General features: G+C 40.2%; 1 protein-coding gene across 18 annotated transcripts in view; it reads right to left on the reverse strand.

The window, feature by feature from the left end:
• Positions 1-23,706, reverse strand: part of ERC1 (ELKS/RAB6-interacting/CAST family member 1) — a 551,656-nt gene that overhangs the window by 209,987 nt on the left and 317,963 nt on the right. For 13 of the 18 annotated variants that reach the window (XM_043540362.1, XM_043540357.1, XM_037877967.2 and 10 more), the window contains one exon: positions 21,600-21,731. The exons of the other annotated variants lie outside the window; for them this stretch is intronic. In XM_043540362.1, the coding sequence (XP_043396297.1) occupies positions 21,600-21,731 (132 nt within the window). The remainder of the gene's footprint in view (positions 1-21,599; positions 21,732-23,706) is intronic. 18 annotated transcript variants of the gene reach the window in all.

Consider the following 23,706-nt stretch of genomic DNA (forward strand, 5'->3'; position numbering starts at 1 on the left):
TGCATTGTTTGCTTGAGAAAAACACACAAGAAAGGCAGGAAACGTCAAAATAGAAACCTTTGAGAAAGCAACCAAGGGAGGCAGCACTTCAAAGATGTGACATGTTGCTCAGAGTACTTGTGGAAGACTTGATTGTCAAGGATGCAGTCTATCACTCAACATGCCTTTCTTCCTCTGTGAGCAAAACAAATCTTAAAGCAAAACCATCTAGTTATGATACAACAATACAGTCAGCTTATGATATTGCATTTTATCAGGTGATTGAAGAGATGGACAATGATCTTATGTTCAACAAGAAGACTCTTCTCATGTCCAAGCTTCTATGAAGATATAAAGCTCTTTTACCATCAGATATAGAAACTTCAATATATTCCAGTAGCAAATTACAGGCAAGATTAGAAAAACACTATGGTTCTGCAATTTCATTCCATGCAAGCGTGGAGAAGGCAAGTCTATCATTGTTCTATGCAGTGTTTTACATTACCTGATGCTATCCAAGCTGCTAATAATCTAAAGCAGGAATTTAAGTCATTTGAATGTTTTGTTGATGTTGTGGATAGCATTGTGGATGCCAAACCAGCTGACATGGCCACAGTCTATATGACAATTCTGAAATGTAAGGTAGCGTCAGCAGCTTTAGGACAGCAGCATGCTGATCAGACCCTGGATCAGCAGCTGTATGCTGTTGCTCAGAAAGTGAATGGGAGCTCCCAAATAAACTTGGTACCAATGTGATCCACATGGGTGGTTTTCATACCCTGAGCTGTTTTACTGCATGTATTGGGAAATTTTGGGGAGACGCTGGATTGCTAGCTTTTTTTGTTGATTCCAGTATGTATGCAGCTTGTACTGCAGATCACATGCTTGCTGGTAAACAATTTAACCATGCTCTATATGGCTTCACTCTAGCACTTGATGCTCTGTGTGCTCTGAAACTTTATTCATTTGTTAAACTGTATGAGCAGGAAGGAGTATATTCATGTAGTTCCAGCATTTATCTTGCAAATATTGGCTGACACTCAAAAGGTGTTTGAGTCTGAAGACACTGAATCCTTACAAAATGTCATTAAAGAGTTTGATGAGGCTTTAACAGGATATGCTACCATTATTGGAGAAATTTCAGACCTGGGGGGATGCCCAGTCTCCCACACTCAAGTTCTGGGATCATTTTCTCCAGGTTATGCAGATACTACTTCTAAATGTCCACGCAGCGCAAGAGGGTTATTAGAAATTTCACCTAGATACTGTGACAAAGCTCTGTCCTTGCCTCCGTGGGTCCCACGTTTCCTGGCAGATTTTACTAGCCTTAGAGGCTCACTGTGACCCTCCACGTAACCCTTCTCTCTCTAGAGACAAAGGTCACAGTCTACTGAGCCATTTGCATCATAAGCCAGCGAGGGAGGTGAGGAGAAGTTATCCTTCCTTGCACAGTCTCTGTTGTCTCCCAGTCTCAGTGATTAATCAGGGGGCACAGGTGAGGGGGTAGCGGGGGGGAGCCCAGGGCCACCCTCTACTCCAGGTTCCAGCCCTGGGATCCTAATAGTATCAGCTATGGTAGCTGACCTTTTAGAAACATGACATGTACAATTCCCTGGGCTACATCCCCCCACAGCAGCCCTCATTTCCTCAAGCTCCACTTCACCCTTACCTCAGGGCCTCCTTCCTTGTGCCCGATATGGTGTGTACTACTCAGTCTCTCCGACATTGCAACTTCCTCCCACAACTCCTGACATGCACACCCACCTGACTGACTGGGAGGCTTTTAACTAGTTTCAGCCAGCCCCTGATTGGCTTCAGGTGTCCCAATCAAACTAGCCTTCTCCCTGCCTTCTGGAAAGTTCTTAATTGGCCCCAGGTGTCTTAACTGACCTGGAGCAACTGCCATTTCACTTATCCTGGTACCAGGGATTTGTTTAGCCTGGAGGTAATATATCTATCTCCCACTACTTTTCTATAGCCATCTGGCCTTGCCCCGTCACAATACACAAAAGTGCCATGCTTACATACTTCTTTACTGCAAACAGGCCTAGCTATGCCAAGTGGATACCAATCTAAGTCCTTGATATGTTAAATCTCCCTGAAGAAGTAAACAGTGCCTTTGAATTTGGGGAATTTGCTATGCATCAGACTCCTGGTTCTTTCAATGGAATTTGGAGTCACATGGGCACAGAGTCATCAAAGATTCAAAAGCAGTAGTAGGATTGTAGGACTCACAAGAAAGAAGCCAGCCCTTGTCAAATGGACCCTCACAAGACATGTCCTCAGTGAATATACAAAAGCCATGAGAGAAAGAAGGGGCCTAAGAAGAAGTAATGAAGACGAAGTCCACAAACAAGTCCTTGCCTCTGCACTGCAGAGGCATGAAGAACATACTATACCTCTTATCAATCATGTCACCAATAATATGACAAACCCTGGATCACATTCAGAGGTGCTTATCAACATTCCTACTGACCTGCATGTAACATCAGACGAATAAGATCGCTAATGAAAATAACATTTGGTGGTGAAAAACAAATGGCGAGATTTGTGAGAGGTGCACTTGATTCTGATGGGACATAGCTACTTCAGCTCAGTCAAGAAATCTGGCATTAAAACATTTGCTGACGAGGCCAAGACCACCAAATTTAAGTGGGGGCAAGGAAACACTCCATGTAGCTTCTTTGGCCATGAAGTGACTATTCCTGTCAGTCTTTGCCTACTTAAAAAAAAGCTAAAGTAATAAAGAACAGTACAGGGGCAGCATACAAAATTCCAAAACAGATTCCAAACTTCATCACTTAATCTGAAATGAAAAGGTGATTTTAAATGGAGAAAGACAATGTATATTTTAGGCAAAAAGCTATAATTATCTCAATGACACAAAGTCTCCAACAAACACCCTGGCTTTTGCCCTCTGTATCAGCTTTACACAAGCACCAAATCTAAAAGGGCTCTGACTCTGTTCTCTAGGAAAGCTTCTCTTCTCCCCACTCCCCCCCCCCCCCCCAGTGTAACAGTGGAAGGTAAAGAGCTAGTTACTAAAACATCTCTTTTGGGATATGTTTTTATATCATTGATGATTTTCTTTTTGTTTTGTTCTTTGTTTGGGTAAGGAAAATCAAATACAATTGACTAGATGTAGGACAGAAGAGATTATAACTTCCACTTTTTGGCCCATTAGACCTATGTTGTCCCATACAGAAGGAATTTAAGACGCTCCTATTCCAGTTGCCTATGACAGAGATCAGATCCCACTTACAATGAAATAAGTGTAAATCACTATAAATCAAATGACAAGTGATTAGTCTAGGAATAAATTGATGGGGACATTTTATAATTGGTTTAAACATTTGCTTTAGGGAAAGAGTGAAAGCAATCCAACGAAGCTTCTAAAAAATGACTAGAAACCAAGTATTGATTGGCAAGAATATAACATATGGTCATTTAACCTTACTAAAGGGCTTCTCCTAACCCAAAGAAAAGGACAGGAAAGGGGTATGTAATATCACCGGTCTTACCCATTTTCAGCTGCTATACCTGGAGGTATTCTTCATTCATTTATATTTCAAAAGAAAATCAGAACTACATTTCTGGCATATAATCAACCAGTTAAATGAAAATGAATGAAATATATGAGTGCATGTACATATATATACACACACTTGCACTCTAAAACCAAATTTGGTTTGGCGGCATTTTATGAGAAGGAGTTTCACTGAAAACATCCAGGAGAGGTTCAGCCAAAGAGAATGTAAACTGCTTATAAAAATCAGTGGGAAGCCATCTGGCTCCAGCAGTTCCACCTCCAGCCATAGCTTGGATTACTGCCTTGAACGCCAATAATTTGGTTTATCAAACTTCTCAGTAAGAGATAACTGAAGAAGGGCCAAGGACTCATTAAAAGCAAACTGTCCATCTGTTACATATCGGAGTCAAAATACTGACATATTCCTACAGGCAAAGTCTCTAATTTTATAGAGCACTGCTGTAGGTAGGTGGTCCACCTGCATTTCCATTATAAACATCTATACACAGTGACCTATATCTCTGGTAGAGGAACTCACTTAATTTACAAGAGCTCATGCTATTAAAGAATTTTTCCGAACATCCAACACATCTGAAAAGAAAAGTATTTTGTATTTTGACTGTCTTTCAGTTACAGGAGTACAGAGTAAAAAAGGGTGTTTGAATTTCTTTTGTACTTCTGGAACATCTATGATTAAAATAAATTTTAGACGATAATGCATAATAACCACATTTTAATTTTGTTTAATTTCTCTACCCTTACAATATGGAAAGGCAACCAGGGTAATAAGCATTAGGAAATGATTAGAAAGGGCCAGTCTGGTGGCCTAATGGCAGGTACTATTTTGGGAGAAGGGGCAAAACGGAATTTGAGTCTGAAATTCCTCTTGCATTGCTCTTTAGTGACTCCTTCTGAGTAATACTGAGTGCTGGGTTCTTGAGGGAGCTGAATCTAAATGGCTGGGGATTCACAACAGGAAATCTCTGAAAGTGATGGACAGCATTACGGGAGGAAAATGAGTGAAGAGATCCCGGGTGAGTCTTTTTTTTTCATTCACTAAAAAGTTATCAGAATTTTTCCTGGTCAATTGATGCTATGAATTATGCCATGGACACATATGATACAGAATTTTAGGTGCCTTGATAACATCTCAACATTCCTTACTGATGTAACATAAGCCCTGAAAGAGTACTGAATCTCATTAGAACAATTTAAACAGAGGGCAGAGGAGGAAAGAATTAACACAAGAAAATATATTTAAACAGCACACTTTTGATGTAAACTCTTAACTGCCAGGAAATCCACAATTTAGCCTCCTATGTCCTTATCAAACCCTCTTCAGTAAACACAGGGCAGAGATACATGCAATGGCCAGGTTTAATAGGGTTAAAGATAGAAGCAACGTGTGCAAATCTGTGTGCATGAATTTAAGTACCCCAATTAAAATATCCTGATTTGCAGAGGTGCTGAGCATAAACATCTTTAAAGGAAGTCATTGTTAGATTTAAAATCAGGCCACTAATTTACAAGTCTAACTTTAGGTCACTATATTTTAGAAGAAAATGGCCGCAGTTTCACCTATATGTTTGAATGCTTCAGCTTTTCAAAATCAGGTCCTAATACTATTTAAGATTATTTGGGCTGGTAGGAGGAGAGAGATTCCATTAACAGTTGGTTCCTGTGAGAGAACAAAACTGGGCTACTGTCACTTACAACCACTGGATAAATTCTAAAGCCCGCTGCTCTTAATATTCAAAGGCAACAAATGTAAACAAAGTGATTTTTACCATAGTGGGGCACTATCAATTCAATGACTTTCAAAAAATTAAAGCTGGCACAATTTTCTTTGAAGTGGCATCAGTGCAGGCCTCTGATGTGCATCATTGATTGCTTAATAGTTCTGACTGGGTTTATTTTTTCCTAGATAACCACACCATGAAGTCATAAATATTTGGATAATACAGCACCGTATTAGGGGACGGCAGCCCGATTTAAGATTTTAAAATTAGCCATCGTTAAAAAGAAGCTATCATCTCATTAGCTTTGAAATAGCAACCTACGGTGTGATTATCAAGGCCCAATCTGAAATGCAAACATTCTAATACTATACTCAGTAAGCCAACAAAAATGAAAAGCTTCAGAAGTAGATCAGAGTACTGGATGAACCAGGGGATTAGCAACTGATAGAAGCAAAAGATTTAGTGTTTCACCTTTAGGTCACTGGTTTGAATCCATTCCTGTTGATAATGAATGAAAACTATTTTATCTGATATCTGCTTGGTGGCTTATGTGAAATGAATTGGTAATTTCCTGTTCCTAATAAAGAGATTTCCACTTGGGTTGTGCAAACTGTGCAAAGTCCAGGATATGTGGGGCAAATCAACTGAACGCTGCAGAATCTGTTCACAGGGGGTAGCAATTGGTCAACCCCTGTAAGTTCATTTGGACACTTGGCTCTATAGTAACTCACATCTTTAGGAAAATCCTGACACCAACTCCCTTGTGACATTTATTTTATGTAATTTAGATATTCACAAGAGTGGCTCATTAGTCCTCTTGGTTTGTCTTGAGCATCTACTGTCTCCACTTCAATGGTTTCCAGGGTGCAATGTGGCCATCCACCACTGTGGTTTCTTAGGGAGACCAGTTGGTATGGACGGCTGTTTTCTAGCTATTGTATTACAGATTGAAGACCTCTGTGCATGGGTGTTGACTTAGAGCTGCCACCTCTTTCTCTCCTTGCTATAAGAAATAGATACTCATCTTGCAAAGTTGTGACAACTAGTTGTGATATAACTCTGAGAAGATATGTTCTCATGCAGCAAGGCCCAGAATAAATGAAAGACAAAATAATTTACCATCTAGGTATGTGCAAATGTGAGACCTATGAAATTGCACCCAGGTACTGCAAGTTTTGGGATGGGTGGCAACCTTAACATTGCTCCCTCATAGCCCAAGGTCTCTTATTTGATGCTTCAGCTAAATTATAATACTGATGTTTGTAATACTGCACCAATTTCCATGCCAATTTGCTGAGGCCACAAACAGGATTCCAAAGAGAAGGGGAAGCTTGTCTGTGACGAACAAAGCCCAGATTAAAATATTTGCAACAATACTAAAAAGGCACAGAAAGTGACAAGCTAAGGAAACTGCATTTTGTATTTACATGTACATATCTGTTTGAGAATACCTCTAAGTAGAGTGAATAAATTTTAAAAAATATATTTTTAAATGAAAAATCTGCTTTTATTTACATGTTGCTAGTTTACTTTCTTCCAATTTCATAATGTTAAATTGACAAAGTGGATGTTTTGTCCTTGTGTCTTTATTAGTTTCCTAATTATTAGAAAAAAATCAAATGTTGCATAGATTTTTCATACTTAAAATGCTCATCTGCAGTCCAGGGTCACAGTAACTTCCTTGCCATGAGAACACCACAAACTCAAAAAGAAGACTGACAAGAAAACAGCCCATGCACTATTTGCCAACACCATCTCTTTCCAATCAATATATTGAACTTCCACAAATCAAGAAAGCTAAAATTCTTTGACCAGGTTAATCTCCAGCACCAGGATTTGCAGTAGCTGGCCATCACCTCAATGTGATTCATGGCAAGACTGAATGTTTTCAGAAAATGTCTGCTGAGTGACTACGTGGGTACAAGTGTAGATGATTGGTGTAATGTTCATAACAAACCTATTCTGTGTACAACAGTAACTGCTGAAGGAGGAGCTATTTAGCAGTATAAAAACACAATTCCTCTTGTCTTCCACATTAAACAGAATAGCTGACTACAATCCACTAGTGATACAATCAAAAGTTGTGACATATGTTCCATATGACTAGTTTTGTGGAGGATAAAACAACCAAGGTGACTAAGAAGAGGAGAGTTTTACAAGAAAAAGAAAAGTACTATACATTCTAAAAATATTGACAAAAGATATGGAAGAAAATAACAGATCATATTATCTGTGGTCCCAAACCTGCAAATGTGCAACCTGCTCACTAGCAGATCCTTGTGCTCACATTGCACAGAGACCTACTGACTTCAGTGGGCCTCCAAATAGATACAGGGGTCTCCCCGAGTGGATACAGTTGTAGGATCGCAGACCAAGTGATTACATTCTTTCCCCCAGACTACTCTGCAGCTACCAAATACAAAAACAGCCAAGTGACTATTCTTGTGCCATGCCTCACAAGAAGTAAGGCAGAGTACTCTTGAAGATTGCCTAAAAGTGTATTTATGTTCAAAGTGGCCCAAGTTAATGAAAATCTGAAAAGTATAGAGCAAATATTAAATATAGTGTTTGCCAGAACATAATAAATATTAAGCTAAAGAATTGCTCCTAATATTGAAATTGGTTGTAATAGCACTTGATTCTATCGAACTGCAATTAGATGGCAAAATGGGTGCATTCTGAAAGTGTTGCGTTATCAAGCTTTAGCATCATGTAACAGACGATCCATCATTTACCACAGAGGAATCAATACTTGATTTTAAATAAAAGGCTTATACCAGAAGTGGGTTTCTGCCAGCAGTAATTCAATGGCAAGCCAACTCTCCTGCATTGCACAAGTCATATTCCCTCCAATTAAATATGGAAAAACTATAAGTTAGTCAGTAGTGGAATGTTCAAGTAAGTTTTCTGAGAGAAAACAAGATGTCTCAACTGTTAACTTTTACAGTTTATGCTGGTGTTGAATGAGTATGTTCATGTATTGGTGTCCTGCATTCAAAGATTAGAAAGAGCAGCTGGAACAGACTAGGTTTCAAAAGTGTTTTTTCTTCTCAAGTATTTTAATTCTGAAAGCCTTTGAAAACCCTCAGCGAATTTGAATAATAAGTACTTTTCTTCCTCTGAGGAAGGAGAGCCTCATTTTTCTCAGACCCCTTTCTGGGTGCTTTGGACACTGGAGTCAACTAATGCATCAGTAGATGAGGTTAAGGCCAGTTCTACACTAGACCTATATTGATATAACTACATTGCTCAGGGATGTGAAAAATCCACATCCCTGAGCGACGTAGTTATACTGACCCAACCCCTTGTGTAGACAGTGCCATGTCAACAGGAAAGGTTCTCCTGTGGACATAACTACTGACTCTCAGGGAGGTGGATTAATTAAGCTGATGGGAGAGCTTCTCCTGTTGGTGTTGTCGTGTCTTCACTAAAGTGCTACAGCAGCACAGCTGCACCGCTGTATGTGAAGACTCTAACTAGCTCAGTTGTTGACAATTAAGGAGGTTAACTGCCTCAATCAAATCAACAGGTGCTGATAACTGAGGTGTTAAATGGCCCATTGGCAGGCATGTTTAGAAAGGACCTCATTAAAAGGAAAAAATATAAAGGGATATTTCCCATGCTTTTCAGGGTTCCTTTTATCTCAATTATTTGCACTGTTTTAGCTAGGAGTCGGTGGGTTCCTGTGAGGTGGGCTCTATCTCCTGAACTTCTCGGTTCCAGACACTGATGGCTGCTAGCTATTCAAGCAAAGCTAGTGATATCAGAGCTCCCCCAGAGTGTTGTGGATTTTTCAGGAATCTTAAATTGACTTCACTGCTTTAGCTCACTTTAAAAAAAATCCTAAACCTACAAAAAGCATTTATTTCAGTTTGATGTTACTTGTGACTTAACAAGGTTTGTCAACTCGGGGCTCACCTACACAGTGAAGTAATGCTCTCTATGGAGCTGTGATTCCTAAGGTGTGTTAACATGTTGCACATTAACTGCTCTGTGAAGACCCTGCTGGTATGCAAAAAAGATCTCTTAGTATGCTTTAACATAGTACTGTTTTAAACAGCACTATGTTAAAGCACACCAAAAGGGTCTACATGGACCAACATGCTAGTGCACTTCAGAAATCACACCTCAGGTAGAGCACATTATGCACGATGTAGACTAGCTCTCATTCTTTTCTTTGTATTGTACTAGCTAGGAGACAACTGGCTGCAATTCTGATAGGGTGAAACTCCATCTCTGGAACTCACTTGGATCCTGATTTCTTTTAAAAGTAAAATTCTTTGGGTAATCCTTAAATGTGGCCATCAAGAGAGTCTTGGAATGCTCCCCTATTTGGAGAAAAAGAGGAATACTTCTATCCTGGGGCAAAAGCTACAGGTGAGACAATCCTTTGTAGTTTCCTCCTCTCTAGAGCAGGAAGGAAATGTTCTTGTCCTCTGATTCCTCTTAGGCTATGTTTAAAAGCTAGCAATGGGATTCCCCTGCTTGTGTTGTGTAACAGGGTCAGGCCAGATGGCTACAGGAGAGTGACAGAAGGCAAATATATTAGCTCCAGATTAAACAGGTCCCTTTTCTCTCAGTAAGGTAACAGGGGAGGTTCCAGAACAATCAGGAACTTGCTGGAACCAATTAAGGCAGACAGGCTAATTAGGACACCTGGAGCCAATTAAGAAGCCGCTAGAATCAATTAAGACAGGCAGGCTAATCAGGGCACCTGGTTTAAAAAGGACCTCACTTCAGTCAGAGAGGGGTGTGCAAGGAGCTGAGAGTGAGAAGGAGTGATGCTGGAGGACTGAGGAGTACAAATGCTATCTGGCATCAGGAGTAAGGTCCTGTGGTGAGGATAAATAAGGTGTTGGGAGGAGGCCATGGGGAAGTAGCCCAGGGAGTTGTAGCAGTCACACAGCTGTTACAAGAAACAATGTAGACAGCTGTGATCCACAGGGCCCTGGGTTGGAATCTGGAGTAGAAGGCGGGCCCGGGTTCCCCCCATCCCCCCAACTCCCTATTGGATACAGGAGTTGACCTGGACTGTGGGTCCCACCAGAGGGGAAGGTCAACGGCCTGTCCCCCGACCCACTAGGTGGATCAGCAGAGACTGCGGGGATTGTTCTCCTTTCTTTTCCCCATGCTGGCCAATGATGAGGTTACCTGAGTGAATGACAGGTTTGAGCCACTAGCAAAAGTGGCCAAACTGAAGGCTGCTGTGAATCTCTGAGGTGAGCAAATCTGCCAATAAGCACAGGACCCACCAAGGCAGAGGAGGAACTTTGTCACAGTAGACATACTCATGCTAATTCAGTGCGAGTATAAATAGCAGCACAGAGGCGGGAGCAGGCATAGCAGCCATGGAGGCACAGCTGAACCGCACTGAGTACAAATTTGCCTGAAACTGGTGGATATGAACTTACTGTGGCCCTGCTGCTGATACCAGTACTACTGCAACTACACTGCCATTTATATCTGCACTGGGCTAGCATGAATACATGAGCAGGGGAATCACACCCTCAGCTCATAGTGTAGACATAGCCTTAGATGACAGTGCTCCAGTGGGTTTGGTACAGATTATCTATACAAACTCAAAACTAAATTCAATTATTTATGTTAAGGTCCATGATGCTATCTTTGCAGACATTGTGTGTGTGTCCTCTCCAGGCTTCATCCCTCACCCAATGTAAAGCTCATACAGTTTTCTCTATATAGAGTGGGAAACATCAGATTGCAGTCCTGAGACATAGAAAGCCTCTCCAAGTACTCTTCCAGTTCCAGGCAATGTTTGAGAGTTGGAGTCCTTTCAACCACTGCATCCAGGAACTTACCAGTGGAACCACAGATTTCGGTAAGTTACCTATGCCTCTGCAAAAGAAAGTAAAACTCTTCTACCCTTGAGGCCACCACTTAAAGTATTTTTTGGGGGGTGGGGGGGAGAATCATTTCAGTTATTCTGGTTAAAAAAGGTCTTCTTGCACATGCTTCCAGTAGCTCCTAAGAAACAAAAAGCTTTTCTGACCTCCATCAATAAGTGCTAAAGCCTGACCAGCCTCATTGGAGAGTATTTCTGAAATCTTCTCTCAGTTCTAAGCTCTTATTTGCATTGGAATAAAAGGTCCTGTATATCATGCATAAAGGATGTGTGACTCCATAGGAAATTGCAAATGTAGCAATGGAAAACTGAAAATCTGTAGGCGAAGTAATTCATTTTACATGAGCAACTTTGCTGCATGTTCTTGAAAATTTTGCTACTGCATGTGTCTTTTGGGCACCCAATTTACCATCAACTCACTAATTATTCTGAAAAATGCCCCCAACTGTATTATCACAGTGATTGTAACACTCCACTTTTTGGGGTGCTTTTCGTTTAGAGAGATGCTACAATATCATGTTGAGTCAGTTATCTCCACACTTCAATATCTGAAGATGCACAGCATATGCTGCCTTTAATTATGGCCCTATACACACTATTGTTGAAGCCATGCTAGCAATAACCACATTTAAGCAAACTTCTTATTTGTGGGGTTCCAGCATTGTTTTCCTGACCAATGACAGGTGGGGCAGTCCCTCAAAAACCTTCTAGTTCTTATATTAACTGTAAATTAGATGGCTCCCTTGGCCTGACAATAGTATGTTATACCTTTTCTCCCTCTTCAAAGAGGTAGCTGGATTCTCCCTCCAGTTATATTTTTGATACCCCCTTTTAAAGTCATTCAGCCACCAAAGCTTCAGTAAAAATTTCCCTGCCAACCAGTTTTATATTTATAACAATAAGGTTATGAACTACAGAGGCCAAATATATCAGTTCTTATAACATGAAGGTGGGAAGAGATCTACCAGGGCATTCTTTGCCTATGCAAATTCAATGATTTAAAAAAAATAAATCTGATTTTTTTATTTAAATAGGTTTTTTCCTCAAAAAGCATTTTATCAAAAAAATCCGATCTAAAGATGGTTTTAATTAAGATACATTATAACTCAAAGATATCTCATCATGGAATAGGGATTATAAATTTTCATTCTACAGTATGAGACAATATATTCATGTAATGTTTAAGAAAAGTTTTGTAAATGAGTTCCAATAGTTCATGGATTAGGGACCCAATCTTATGGGGTTCCAGGGGCTTCTGTATAGATTATTTAGGTTAATCTTTCTATCTACCCAATGGGACTCAGTGCTTAGCCTAGAAGATACCATCAGAGATGCTTAGTTTTGCAGTTCTCAAACTGTGGATTTGTGTCTCCAGAGATAACATGCTTGTTAACAGCAAAAATGGTTTTAAATAAATAATATAGAGATGAGAAATAACAGACCTCTCAACCCTATTGTCCCTCTGCAAATTTGTGTACGCTGAGTCAATCCCTTACCTCTCTCTAAAAGTGCAAAGTTTCAAAATGTTCAATGAATAGAAGATTGCTGGGGACGGAACAGATCTGGACAAGGAGAAGAAGTCTGGAGAGAAATGTGAGAAGGGAGGGACAGGAAGTAGAAACAAAAGTGAAAAACTGTTTGAGCAGCATATTCCAGAAGTCTTGAGGTCTTTCTGAGCGTAGCCTTCATTGATTTGAGATCTACCATACCATTCTCTCACTAGAAGGGAAAACCTATAATGGAAGCAGGCTGTAAAAAAAGACCCAGTTTGGGAGTATTTTAATGAAGTTCCTCTACCTGTGGGTAAGACAGGCATGTGCGCAAAATGCAAACAGCACAACAAAGAAATGCAAGCCCTGGTTGCCCGAATGAAACAACATCATGAGAAGTGCTCCTTCTCAGGAGGAAGCTGTGTTGAAGATGATGAAAGGAACATGTCTGAACATGCAGGATCTTCAAGTTGGTAAACTTTTTTATTTCAGACTTCTTTCTTAAGGACTGCCTGTCTTCCTTCTGGACTATTCTTGAATTCTCATGTTTGAGCAAAAAATATAGTTGTTACTCTATGGTACTATCGTTTCAGATGCAGTTGTGATAAAAAAATAAATAGCTGAAATAGGCAGATCTTCCTTTTACAATTTCACCTTTAAAGTAGTACTTAGTGTCAGTGAATGCAATGAGTAGTACTAAATGAGCAGTATAGTAATAATAATTAAATAACTGCCCTGACTTATTTTGTTTAGGAGAATCCATCCGCAACATACAGGATTCTGAAGACTATCCACCTTCAAGATCACTATCATTTTCTATAGTTTCAGAGTTATCTGCCAATGAGAATGTTTCAGTCACATCATGTAGGTCACACAGCCACAGTATATCACCTGTAGCAAAAAGAAAAAAAAATCTTCATCATCCAGAACCAATTGTAGATAAGTTTGTGATAAGAACCAGCAGATTACAAAAAGAGGTAATTGATGAAAAAGTTACCCGGTTTGTTTATGCAACAAACTCTCCTTTCCATATGACTGAGAACCCACACTTCATTAACATGGTTCCGTCATTAAGACCAGGATACAGTCCACCCAACAGAGCAGATGTGGCAGGCAAATTGCTGGATAAAGTGTATGAAAGAGAAATTGAGCAGTGTGCAAAAGGTCTAGAGGGTGAAATTGTTAACCTGAGTCTTGATGGGTGGAGGAATGTCCACAATGATCCTGTTGTATGTGCTTATGTGACAACAGAAGAAAGGAATGTTTTCCTTACAGAAACTATTGATACATCAGGAAATGTACACACAGCAGAAAACTTACAAGTAGTAGCAGTAAAAGCTATAATAAACTGTGAAAAAAAGTTCAAATGTCTAGTACGCAGCTTGGTCACAGACAATGCTGCAAACGTATCCAAGATGAGAAGGAATTTAGAGGAGAGTGAAGAGAGTCCCAAGCTAATAACATATGGTTGCAGCGCTCATTTGGCGCACCTCCTAGACAAAGACTTCAGTGTTCCAGAAATAACAGCTAATGTTGTTGAAATTGCAAAATACTTCCATAATAACCACTGCAGCAGCTGCTCTGAAAAAAGTGGGAGGAACCAAGCTAACTCTCCCACAAGACGTGCAATGGAACCCAGTAGTGGACTGGTCTGAGCACTAGATCAAGCACTGGCCTAATCTGATGACAGTTTGTGAACAAAATCATGCAAAAATAGATGGCACTGTCACAGCCAAAGTTCTTAACATTGGGCTTACGAGAAATGTTACAGAAATATTTCTGTAGCCTTGAACAAACTGCAGGGAAATAGCTGTTTTATTGCTGATGCTGTTGAAATTTGGAAGGAACTGAGTGAGATCCTAAAAAGAGAAATATGCAATGACAGAGTTAAATTACAAGCATTAAAAAAATGAATGGGACAAGCACTATCTCCAACTCACTTTCTTGCAAATATTCTCAATACTCGGTAGCAGGGTCAAACCTTAATTGCTGAAGAAGAGAAGCTGGCTAGGACATGGACATCCAGCAATCATACCTCCATAATGCCAACTATAAACTTCAGAGCTAAGGGTGAACCATTCAAGAAATAGATGTTTGCTGATGTTTTAAAGAAAGTCACACCAGTGAACTGGTGGAAGTCAATTAAGCATTTGGATTCAGAGACTGTTGAAGTGATAATCTCACTTTTAACAGCAGTAGCTTCTTCTGCCAATGTAGAAAGAATATTTTCTTCCTTTGGACTAATTCATTCCAAATTGAGCAATTGTTTGGGACCTGAAAAAGCAGGAAAGCTTGTTTTTCTTTTCCAGATTATGAACAAACAGGAAAATGAGGATGAAAATAACTGAGTTAGCTGCAGAAGCCAATATTTTAGATTTCTCATGTTGACCTGGCTGACATAGTCTATTTAATTTTTGTTTTTGTTTTTTATATTTCATTTAACTATTTTAGTTAAAAACAATTTTAACAAAAAAAAAAAAAAACCCTGGTTTTAAAAAACGTGAATGTTTAACTAAATTCAAAAATTTGTATGCTTGTTTTGTTAAAATATTATATGTTTGCTGTTGAAGAAAAAAATCCAGAATATATAATGTTGTTGTTTGAGTTAAATAAAACAATTTAAATGTCTGTCTGGAGTTTAGTTAAATAAAACAATTTAACAATCTGTCTGTTTAGTTAAATAAAACAATTTAAATGTCTGTTCTCCTAATACAGCATGGCAAGAAAATCCTCCAAATATTAATGATTAACCTGTTGAACTGGAGATATTTATTAAGTCATTGGGAGGTAAACTATCTGCTTCAATTACCTTTGGTAAATGAAATAACCAATCATTCATTTTCTGATATAGCTGTAAAACTAATTTGAAAAGTTTTCAAAATAAATCACTTTAAAAATGTATAGTGTGTACCTTCTAAAAATGAAACTTACATCTATCTCTGAGTTGTGAAGAATATATATTACGAATGCACTTTTATGAAGAAATCCATGATAAAATCAAATCTTCCTGATTAACGATTTAAAACATGATTTAAATCAAATCCACCCTGGCTCTATCCTGCAGGACTTTATCCATAGAGCTCTGCAAATCCACGGGTATCCACTTTATATCCGTGGACCATTTTTACTGATAGCCACTTGGATGCAGATTCAAATTTTGTAACTGCGCAAGGCTCTGACGGTAAGATCCAGGCAGGAAGCTGTGAGGAACTGCAGCACGGGCTCTCCACCTGTTCCAAACTAATACCTAATAATTGGACCATCTTTCCTCTCTCATTGGAGAGAAGGTATGTAATCTCTTTTCGCCAAGGTTGTGAGGTTAGCAAGACTCCTGATTCTGGCATATGGAAAAAGATCAGATCTGTCTTGAAATCTTCCTGCATTACTCTGATCCATTATCAGGACCTCAAACTTTTGAATTATCCTATTACTCAGAATGGTGAAACCATCATTCAGTCTCTTTCTGTTTCCCACTCAGTCAGTCTGCTGTCAGACTGAGTTTTCTTATCTAAGCAGGAGTGGCAGTGATGGAATCAGAAGTCTGATTTACACCCAACTGTTCTGGTGTGCGTAAGGTTTGTATGGTTTGGGACCACTGGCTAGGCACCAAGTCTGAGAATTCTGTATTCCTGAGCAGGTTAATGGAGTGCATAATTCTTGCAACGTAAGTATAATTTTTACTTACACGGCATTTAGAAATATCTACAGTGAGCACTACTGTACAGCAGAGAGGCACAGCACACAAGATGGCAGAGAGTATGGCTAGACAGGCCTGGGGGTTAACACAATAGTATTAAAGAGAAGGGGGAGGGATGTACGTAAATGAGGTTTCCTCATACCTTGAACCATTTAAAGCCAAAATGGTTGGCCTTATGCACTGTTTCATTTAATAGCTTCAGGCAGGCAGTGAGTTGCAGAATGGTAGAAAATAAGATGAGCAGAATAGAAGGAAGAAAAAGCATGCAATTAAAAGCAAATTAAAATCAGTATGGTCAACATTAACATTTAAAAAACCACAAACATACATCACACTTTTTCCAATCTAAGGCTGACACTAATGTATTATCATAGTTGCAACACATAAAAGAACTGTCATTAATCTTCAAAACAAAAACAGAATCCAGACTTGTAAAACTCAACTTTCAGAGAGAGATTTTTTCATAATTTATGTAAACCTCCACAGAATTGGAAACAGTGAGGACATTTTTAAAGTGAAGGAGGGAATGTGAGAAGGTTAAACAGCTGAAAGGAAATGCCCTTCCCACCTTAGAACAATGGCTACTTGCCATCCCTCCCCATTACCTAACTGCATTTAATAAATACTGAAGCAAAACACTGTCAGGTAAAATAGGACAGGGCCGTTGACTTGGTGCTATGCAAAGTCACTGAGTGACAAGGTTGGTTTTCTCTTAACACTGTCTGCGAGTAAGATAGCATTAGTTAAGGTCCCCACAGTTCGCAACCTTGCTGGAAATAAAACACTGCTGTTATATATGACTCTGCTGGGGGTGTTGGTCTTCTCTCCCATTCCTGCCACTTCCCACTCCTCTCTCTTCCCCTTTTTCTTGTTTTAAACAGCAGTGCATTCAACTCTTTCCTTCCCTTTCAAGTTGATGTCATCTACTGTCCACCCAACTCCTCCCAATCAACCCTCCTCTGCTTTCAGCTCCAGCCTCTCTCTCTTCCTCTTCTCTCAGTCTCCCACATGTCCTCAGTGACTAATTTCCATGTTAATGACCCATCCAACCCCTTGGCTGCACATTTCTTCACCTTCATGTCTTCATTTGACCTGCTGCCCTGGTTCAACTCTCCCATTCACCAAAATAGGTGTTCACTTGAGTTTTCCACCAAGCACTGCACTCTCTGTTGCTGAGTTCCCCCTCTCCAAGCATCACCTGGTCTCTTTTAGCATTGCCCGCCAGCAACCCCCATCATGCCTTCAAGTTCATGAGCCTTGATGGCTTCTCATTTGCTCAGCCCCCTCTTCACTTGATATAGTTGTTGATTCTCTCCATGCTTCTCTTTCCTTCACCCTTCTGCCCCTCTCTCCTACTTGTAAGTTCTCTCCACCATCTCTCAGCCCTGACTCACTCACAACTTTTGCTTCCTCCGCTCCTACTCTTGTGCTGCAGAGCATCTCTGGTGGAATTCCTTTGACCAGACTGACGTCCTCTACTAAAAATCCATTTTCCCCTCTTTCAGTACTGACATCTTCCTAACTAAACAACTCTACTTCCCCAACTTAAATGAATCCACACTTGCAATCCCAACTGCCTTTTTGCCACCTTTGACTTAGTTCTCAAACCCTTTACTTCTCTCTTGGATTACTTCGAAGAGGAAAATTACAAAACTACGTGACCTTCTCCCCTCGGCTTGCCTTTCCCTCCTTTCCTACTTTTCTCTCCTTCTTCCCTTTCATAGATGCAGAAGTTTCTCATCTGCTCTCCTCCTGTAACCCCTTCCCAATGACCCCATCCCACCTCCAGATCTCCCTAATGCCCACTGTCATCCCCTTGCCCTTAACCTCTCTTTCTCCTCTTACTCTTTCTCCTCACAATGAAATCACACTTCAGTCTCTCCAATCTTAAAAAAATGCACCATTGACCCCACTTGTCTCTCCAACTGCTGCCCCATCTCCCTTTCATCTGTAAGGTCACTGAATGTTCTGTTTACAATTGCTATCTGGCATTTCTCTCTTCAATTCCATCCTAGACCCTCTCTGATCCTGCTTCCACCCTGACACTCCACTGAAACTGCTCTTGCCAAGGTCTCTGGTGACTTCTTCCTAGCCAAAGTCAGAACCGGTATTCCATCCACATCCTCTTTGAATTGTCAGCTGCACTGACATTGACTATGCTCTTCTTGAAATCTCGTCTTCCCTTGGATTCTGTGAGTCTGTCCTCTCCTAGGTCTCCTCCTAACTCTCTAATCTCTCCTTCAGCATGTCCTTCAGACAATCCTACTCATTCCCCCCCAAGCTTTCTGTGGGGGTTCCACAGAGATCTCCTTTTGACCCTCTACAACTCACTTTTGGGTAGTCTCATTCACAAACACAAATACAACTACAGTCTCTATGCTGACAACTCACAGATCTAACTAATCTAGACCTCTCTCCTTCTGTCCAAATTACAATCTTGGCTTCTCTCTGACATCTCATGGATGTCTAGCCATCAGCTCCAACTCAACATGGCTAACACAGAGCTCTTAATCTCCCTGCCTCTCTACCTCCTCTCTCATTTACTATATACACCATCACTATCCTGCCTTTTACTAATGCCAGCAATCTGAGTGTCTTCTTCAATGTGGACTCACTCCAGGTCCTGAGATTCCCCTATGTCTAAATCTCACAGATTCTTTCTGTATAACATAGCTAAAGAACAGCCTTTCCTCTCCATCCACCGAGTTACAACTCTTATGCCAGCTTTCATCATCTCGTGTCTCAATTACTACATCATCATTCTCACTGACCATGATAAATGGAATTGCATCCTTCCCCCCACAATATCCATTATGAATGCTGCCACAAAATCATTTTCCTAGTCCACTGCTTTGATCACAGAATCATAGAACTGGAACGGACCTTGAGACATCATTTAGTCGAGTCCCCTGCACTCAGGGCAGCAATAAGTATTATCTAGACCATCCCTGAAAGGTGTTTATCTAACCTGCTTTTAAAAATCTACAATGATGGAGATTCCACAACTTCCCTAGGCAATTTATTCCAGTGCTCAACCATTCTGACAGTTAGGAAGTTTTTCCTAATGTCCAACCTAATCTTCCCTTGCTGCAATTTAAGCCTATTGCTTCTTGTCCTATCCTCAGAGGTTAAGGAGAACAATTTTTCTGCCTCCTCCTTTTAACAACCTTTTATGTACTTGAAAACTGTTATCATATCCCCCCCTCAGTCTTCTCTTCTCCAGACTAAACAAATCCAAGTTTTTCAATCTTCCCTCATAGGTCATGTTTTCTAGACCTTTAATAATTTTTGTTGCTCTTCCCTCTGGACTTTCTCCAATTTGTCCACATCTTTCCTGAAATGTGACGCCAAGAACTGGACACAATACTCCAGTTGAGGCCTAATCAGCGTGGAGTAGAGCAGAAGAATTACTTCTCATGTTTTGCTTACAACAGTCCTGTTAATACATCCCAGAATGATGTTTGCTTTTTTTTTTTTTTTTTTGCAACAGTATTACACTGTTGACTCATATTTAGCTTGTGATCCACTACAATCCCTTCTGCAGTATTTCTTCCTAGGCAATCATTTCCCATTTTGTATGTTTGTATATTTTGTATGTTTGCAACTGATTGTTCCTTCCTAAGTGGAGTACTTTGCATTTGTCCTTATTGAATTTCATCCTATTTACTTCAGACCATTTCTCCAGTTTGTCCGGATTATCCTGAATTTGAATCCTATCCTCCAAAGCATTTGCAACCCCTCTCAGCTTGGTATCGTCTGCAAACTTTATAAGTGTACTCTCTATGCCATTATCTAAATCATCAATGAAAATATTTAATAGAACCAGACCCAGAACTGATCCCTGCGGGACCCCATTAGATATGTCCTTCCAGCTTGACTGTGAGCCACTAATTACTACTCTCTGGGAACACTTTTCCAATCAGTTATGCACCCACCTTATAATAGCTCCATCTAGGTTATATTTCCCTTGTTTGTTTATGAGAATGTCATGCAAGACAGTATCAAAAGCCTTACTAAACTCAAGATATACCACATCTGCTGCTTACCACTCTCCTCAAGGCTTGTTACCCTGTCAAAGAAAACTATTAGGTTGGTTTGACACAATTTGTTCTTGACAAATCCATGCTGACTCTTACTTATCAGCTTATTATCTTCTACGTGTTAGCAAATTGATTGCTTAATTATTTGCTCCGTTATCTTTCTGGGTACTGAAGTTAAGCTGACTGGTCTGTAATTTCCTGTGTTGTCCTTATTTCCCTTTTTATAGATTGGCAGTATATTTGCCCTTTCTAGTCCTCTGGAATCTCTCCCATCTGCCATGACTTTTCGAAGATAAATGCTAATGACTCAGATATCTCCTCAGTCAGCTCCTTGAATATTCTAGGATATATTTCATCAAGCTGTGGTGACTTGAAGACATGTGTACACAACCATGTCACCCTTCACTTTGCATCCCTCCCATGGATTCCCCCCTTCTCAGCTGCATGAAATATAAGAGACTTGTCTTCTCTTTCAAGATCCTTCATGGCCTATCCCCACCCTACCTATCATCTTTCATACCAAGATGTCGACTCCCACCCGATTCCGGCCCACGACAGCAGTCTCTATCATCCATTTGTTATATTTTCAATCAAAAACCTTCATGTTTTCTCCCATGCTGCCCCTCATGATTGGGTGGAGCTCCCCATAATCATCTACAAAACTAACACATACTCTTCCTTCAAAATCCTCCTTACAACTCCTTTTCCATTTTGCCTACAAAAAAACTTGACAATGGCTAAGATGCTGGTGTGCTGAGACCATTGCTCATCATGCTGACCACTAATGTATCATTGTTCCTTTGTACTCCTCATTCACTGTCCCTTGTCCTACACTTAGATTGTAAGCTCTTTATGACAGGGACCATCCTTTTGTTCTGTGTCTGTACAGCACCTAGCACAGTGGTGTCTTGTGTCTATGTCTAGTGTTCCTATGTAATAAGGTAATACAAGTTAATAATAATACAGCATATATAGTACAGTGTGTGTGAACATGTTAACACAGGAATATATATTTGATGTATACACGTCAGAGAGGAATGTCACACAAACCTCTCTTTTAAAGCACAGAACACCACACACTCATATTTAGTTTCAGGAAAGGACAGAAATGGACTCCATTAGTTAATGTCTGCACAGTGCTTTAGGATCTCCTGATGGCAAGGTACTATTCAAGGGCAAAGAATGATTACTACTACTTTATTGTCAGGCTGTACCTCTTACGTGCCCAACAGCAACACCAGTGACTGTATAAGATTGCAGACCTGTTTCTCAGCATTAGTCCTGGCTGATTCCTCTTGTGCTAGCACCATTTCCCGCTCTGCAGTTATCTGCACACTCTCTCTCAGCGCCTCTTCCAATTCTTCAATCCGATCATCCTTTTTACGCAGGTTATCCTGGAAAATGATGGGAGACCAGGTAAAGTAGACTAATTTGGAAATAAGAATCAGAGCCCATTAACAACCAAGTGCTATGCCAACTAAATAGCTGCTCTCCCTCCCAGGGTGCAATTCCACATCAAAATATCTTCGCAAAAAAGGAAGGAAAGATGAAGTGAAGGAAGAGGAGGAGGAATTGCATAGTACAGTGAAGGAAAAATCTAGCAAAGCAAGACAGATGTGCTTGCCTCTGCAACTGTGGTACCACAATCCTTTCAGATCAGACAGCACAGGTATGAGAGGGTTGTTTGTAAAGAAAAGGTTAGTGTGCAGTTCCAAAGAAGCTTAATAGCCAGCAGTGGTGGGACAATAGCAGGCATTTGGATTCCCTCATGCACTCTCACAGGCAGGTGTGGCAGAAGGGAAACATAGCACTGCAGTTTTGCAATTCCCCATGTCCGGATGGAAAAAAATATTTTATTTTCTGAAGCAAATGTTAACCTAACAAGAAAACAGGACAGATGTCTGTACAGTTTCAGCCAAGTCTAGTTTCAGTTTTTCATCAAATACTGTTGCATGAAAAACCCACTTGAGTTCTGGTGGGAAGTCCAGTTTGGATTTCAGGCATCTGAAGTGTAATATCCCCATATACTTCATTCTTTGATTAAGAATATCTTCACAGCTGCAAGTTTAGGTGTCCTGCATATATTCAAAGGCCACTGAAGTGCACTACAGGGTCAGGAGGAAATATCAAAAACTACCTGTTTACACACTCAATGTAATTTGGAAAAAGTAGTACCAAGGGAACTAAACCCCAGTTTTTACCAAGAGAATCTGCTCATAGGAGATATTTCTGACAGTAAACGCACATCCCTGTCTTTGCAATGATGGCTTGGCCACAAGATTGAAAAACAAGCCACTTTAGGCTGGTCAGGATACTTTGATTTCTTGAAGTGTAGCGGCCGCTAATTTAAAAATAATCAACTAAAACAAGCAAGCTGGGGACACATTCTATGCATCTCTGGTGTTGCAGGCTATGTTAGCTCACACAGTAATCACCAGCATTAGAGATCTGATTTTACAGTAACCACAAGAACGTCAGACTCGCTGAAGCAGTAGGCCTTGTAATGGAGGGATCATACTCTCTCATTCATATGAACACCTTGCTTCTCACATCCCAATTGCTATTTGGTAAGTAGCTGAAATGAGGGAAGAAGCAGTGGCAAATCTATGCCTTTGTTTTCTGTCCTTTCAGATCTTGGTGTTGAAATCCTGCCACTGTTTCTCTGGAAGTATTTTACAGCACACAAAGTGTGAAGAATAACAATTGATTCTGAAGAGGTTTGGAAAGAGGTTTGGTTCTGAATCTGCCATTCTGATAATGTTACTAGAGTTTAAAGAACGATCTTATTCCTAGATGCCCATCCCATCTCCAAGGAACTGGGCTGTGTCCCCCACAAGAGCTGAGCAGTGCAGACTGATGCTGGTTCTCTCTCAAGCTTGTCACTTCTAATCATCCTGTTCCAATACAGCTGTATATCAGCCTGCCAAGAGAGCTGTGCAGATCTCTAGCACCAGTGCCAAGTGGAGACAATCCAATGGGACTTGTCCAGCCAGTAGGGCAGGCTACAACACGTGGCTGGCTTTCAAAAAGGAATTCAAGATACTTTCCTATAGTGCTTGTTGTTCAAAGAAGAATGTAAATGAAATGGATTTACAGGGGGGCAATGGCCAGTTCAGTTACAATAGAGCTTCCCACTAAACTAACGGACAGGTTTTCATATTAAAAACTTATGCTGCATGAGTAAGATTTCACCCCTTGTTGAGTCCTTCTGATGCACCGATAAAATCTTCCAATGTTCTCAAAACTACTTAGGGGTTGCAATTAGTTAACTCAAAGTCTTCTCCTCAAAAAAGAATGAAGTTGTGAGTCCCCAAAAAAATCTCATCATAGAGTGTTAATTCTGCCAGACTTGAAAGATGTTTATTAGCT

The sequence above is a fragment of the Chelonia mydas genome, chromosome 1, assembly GCF_015237465.2.
Source record: "Chelonia mydas isolate rCheMyd1 chromosome 1, rCheMyd1.pri.v2, whole genome shotgun sequence".
In the NCBI taxonomy this organism is placed as follows: Eukaryota; Metazoa; Chordata; order Testudines; family Cheloniidae; genus Chelonia; species Chelonia mydas.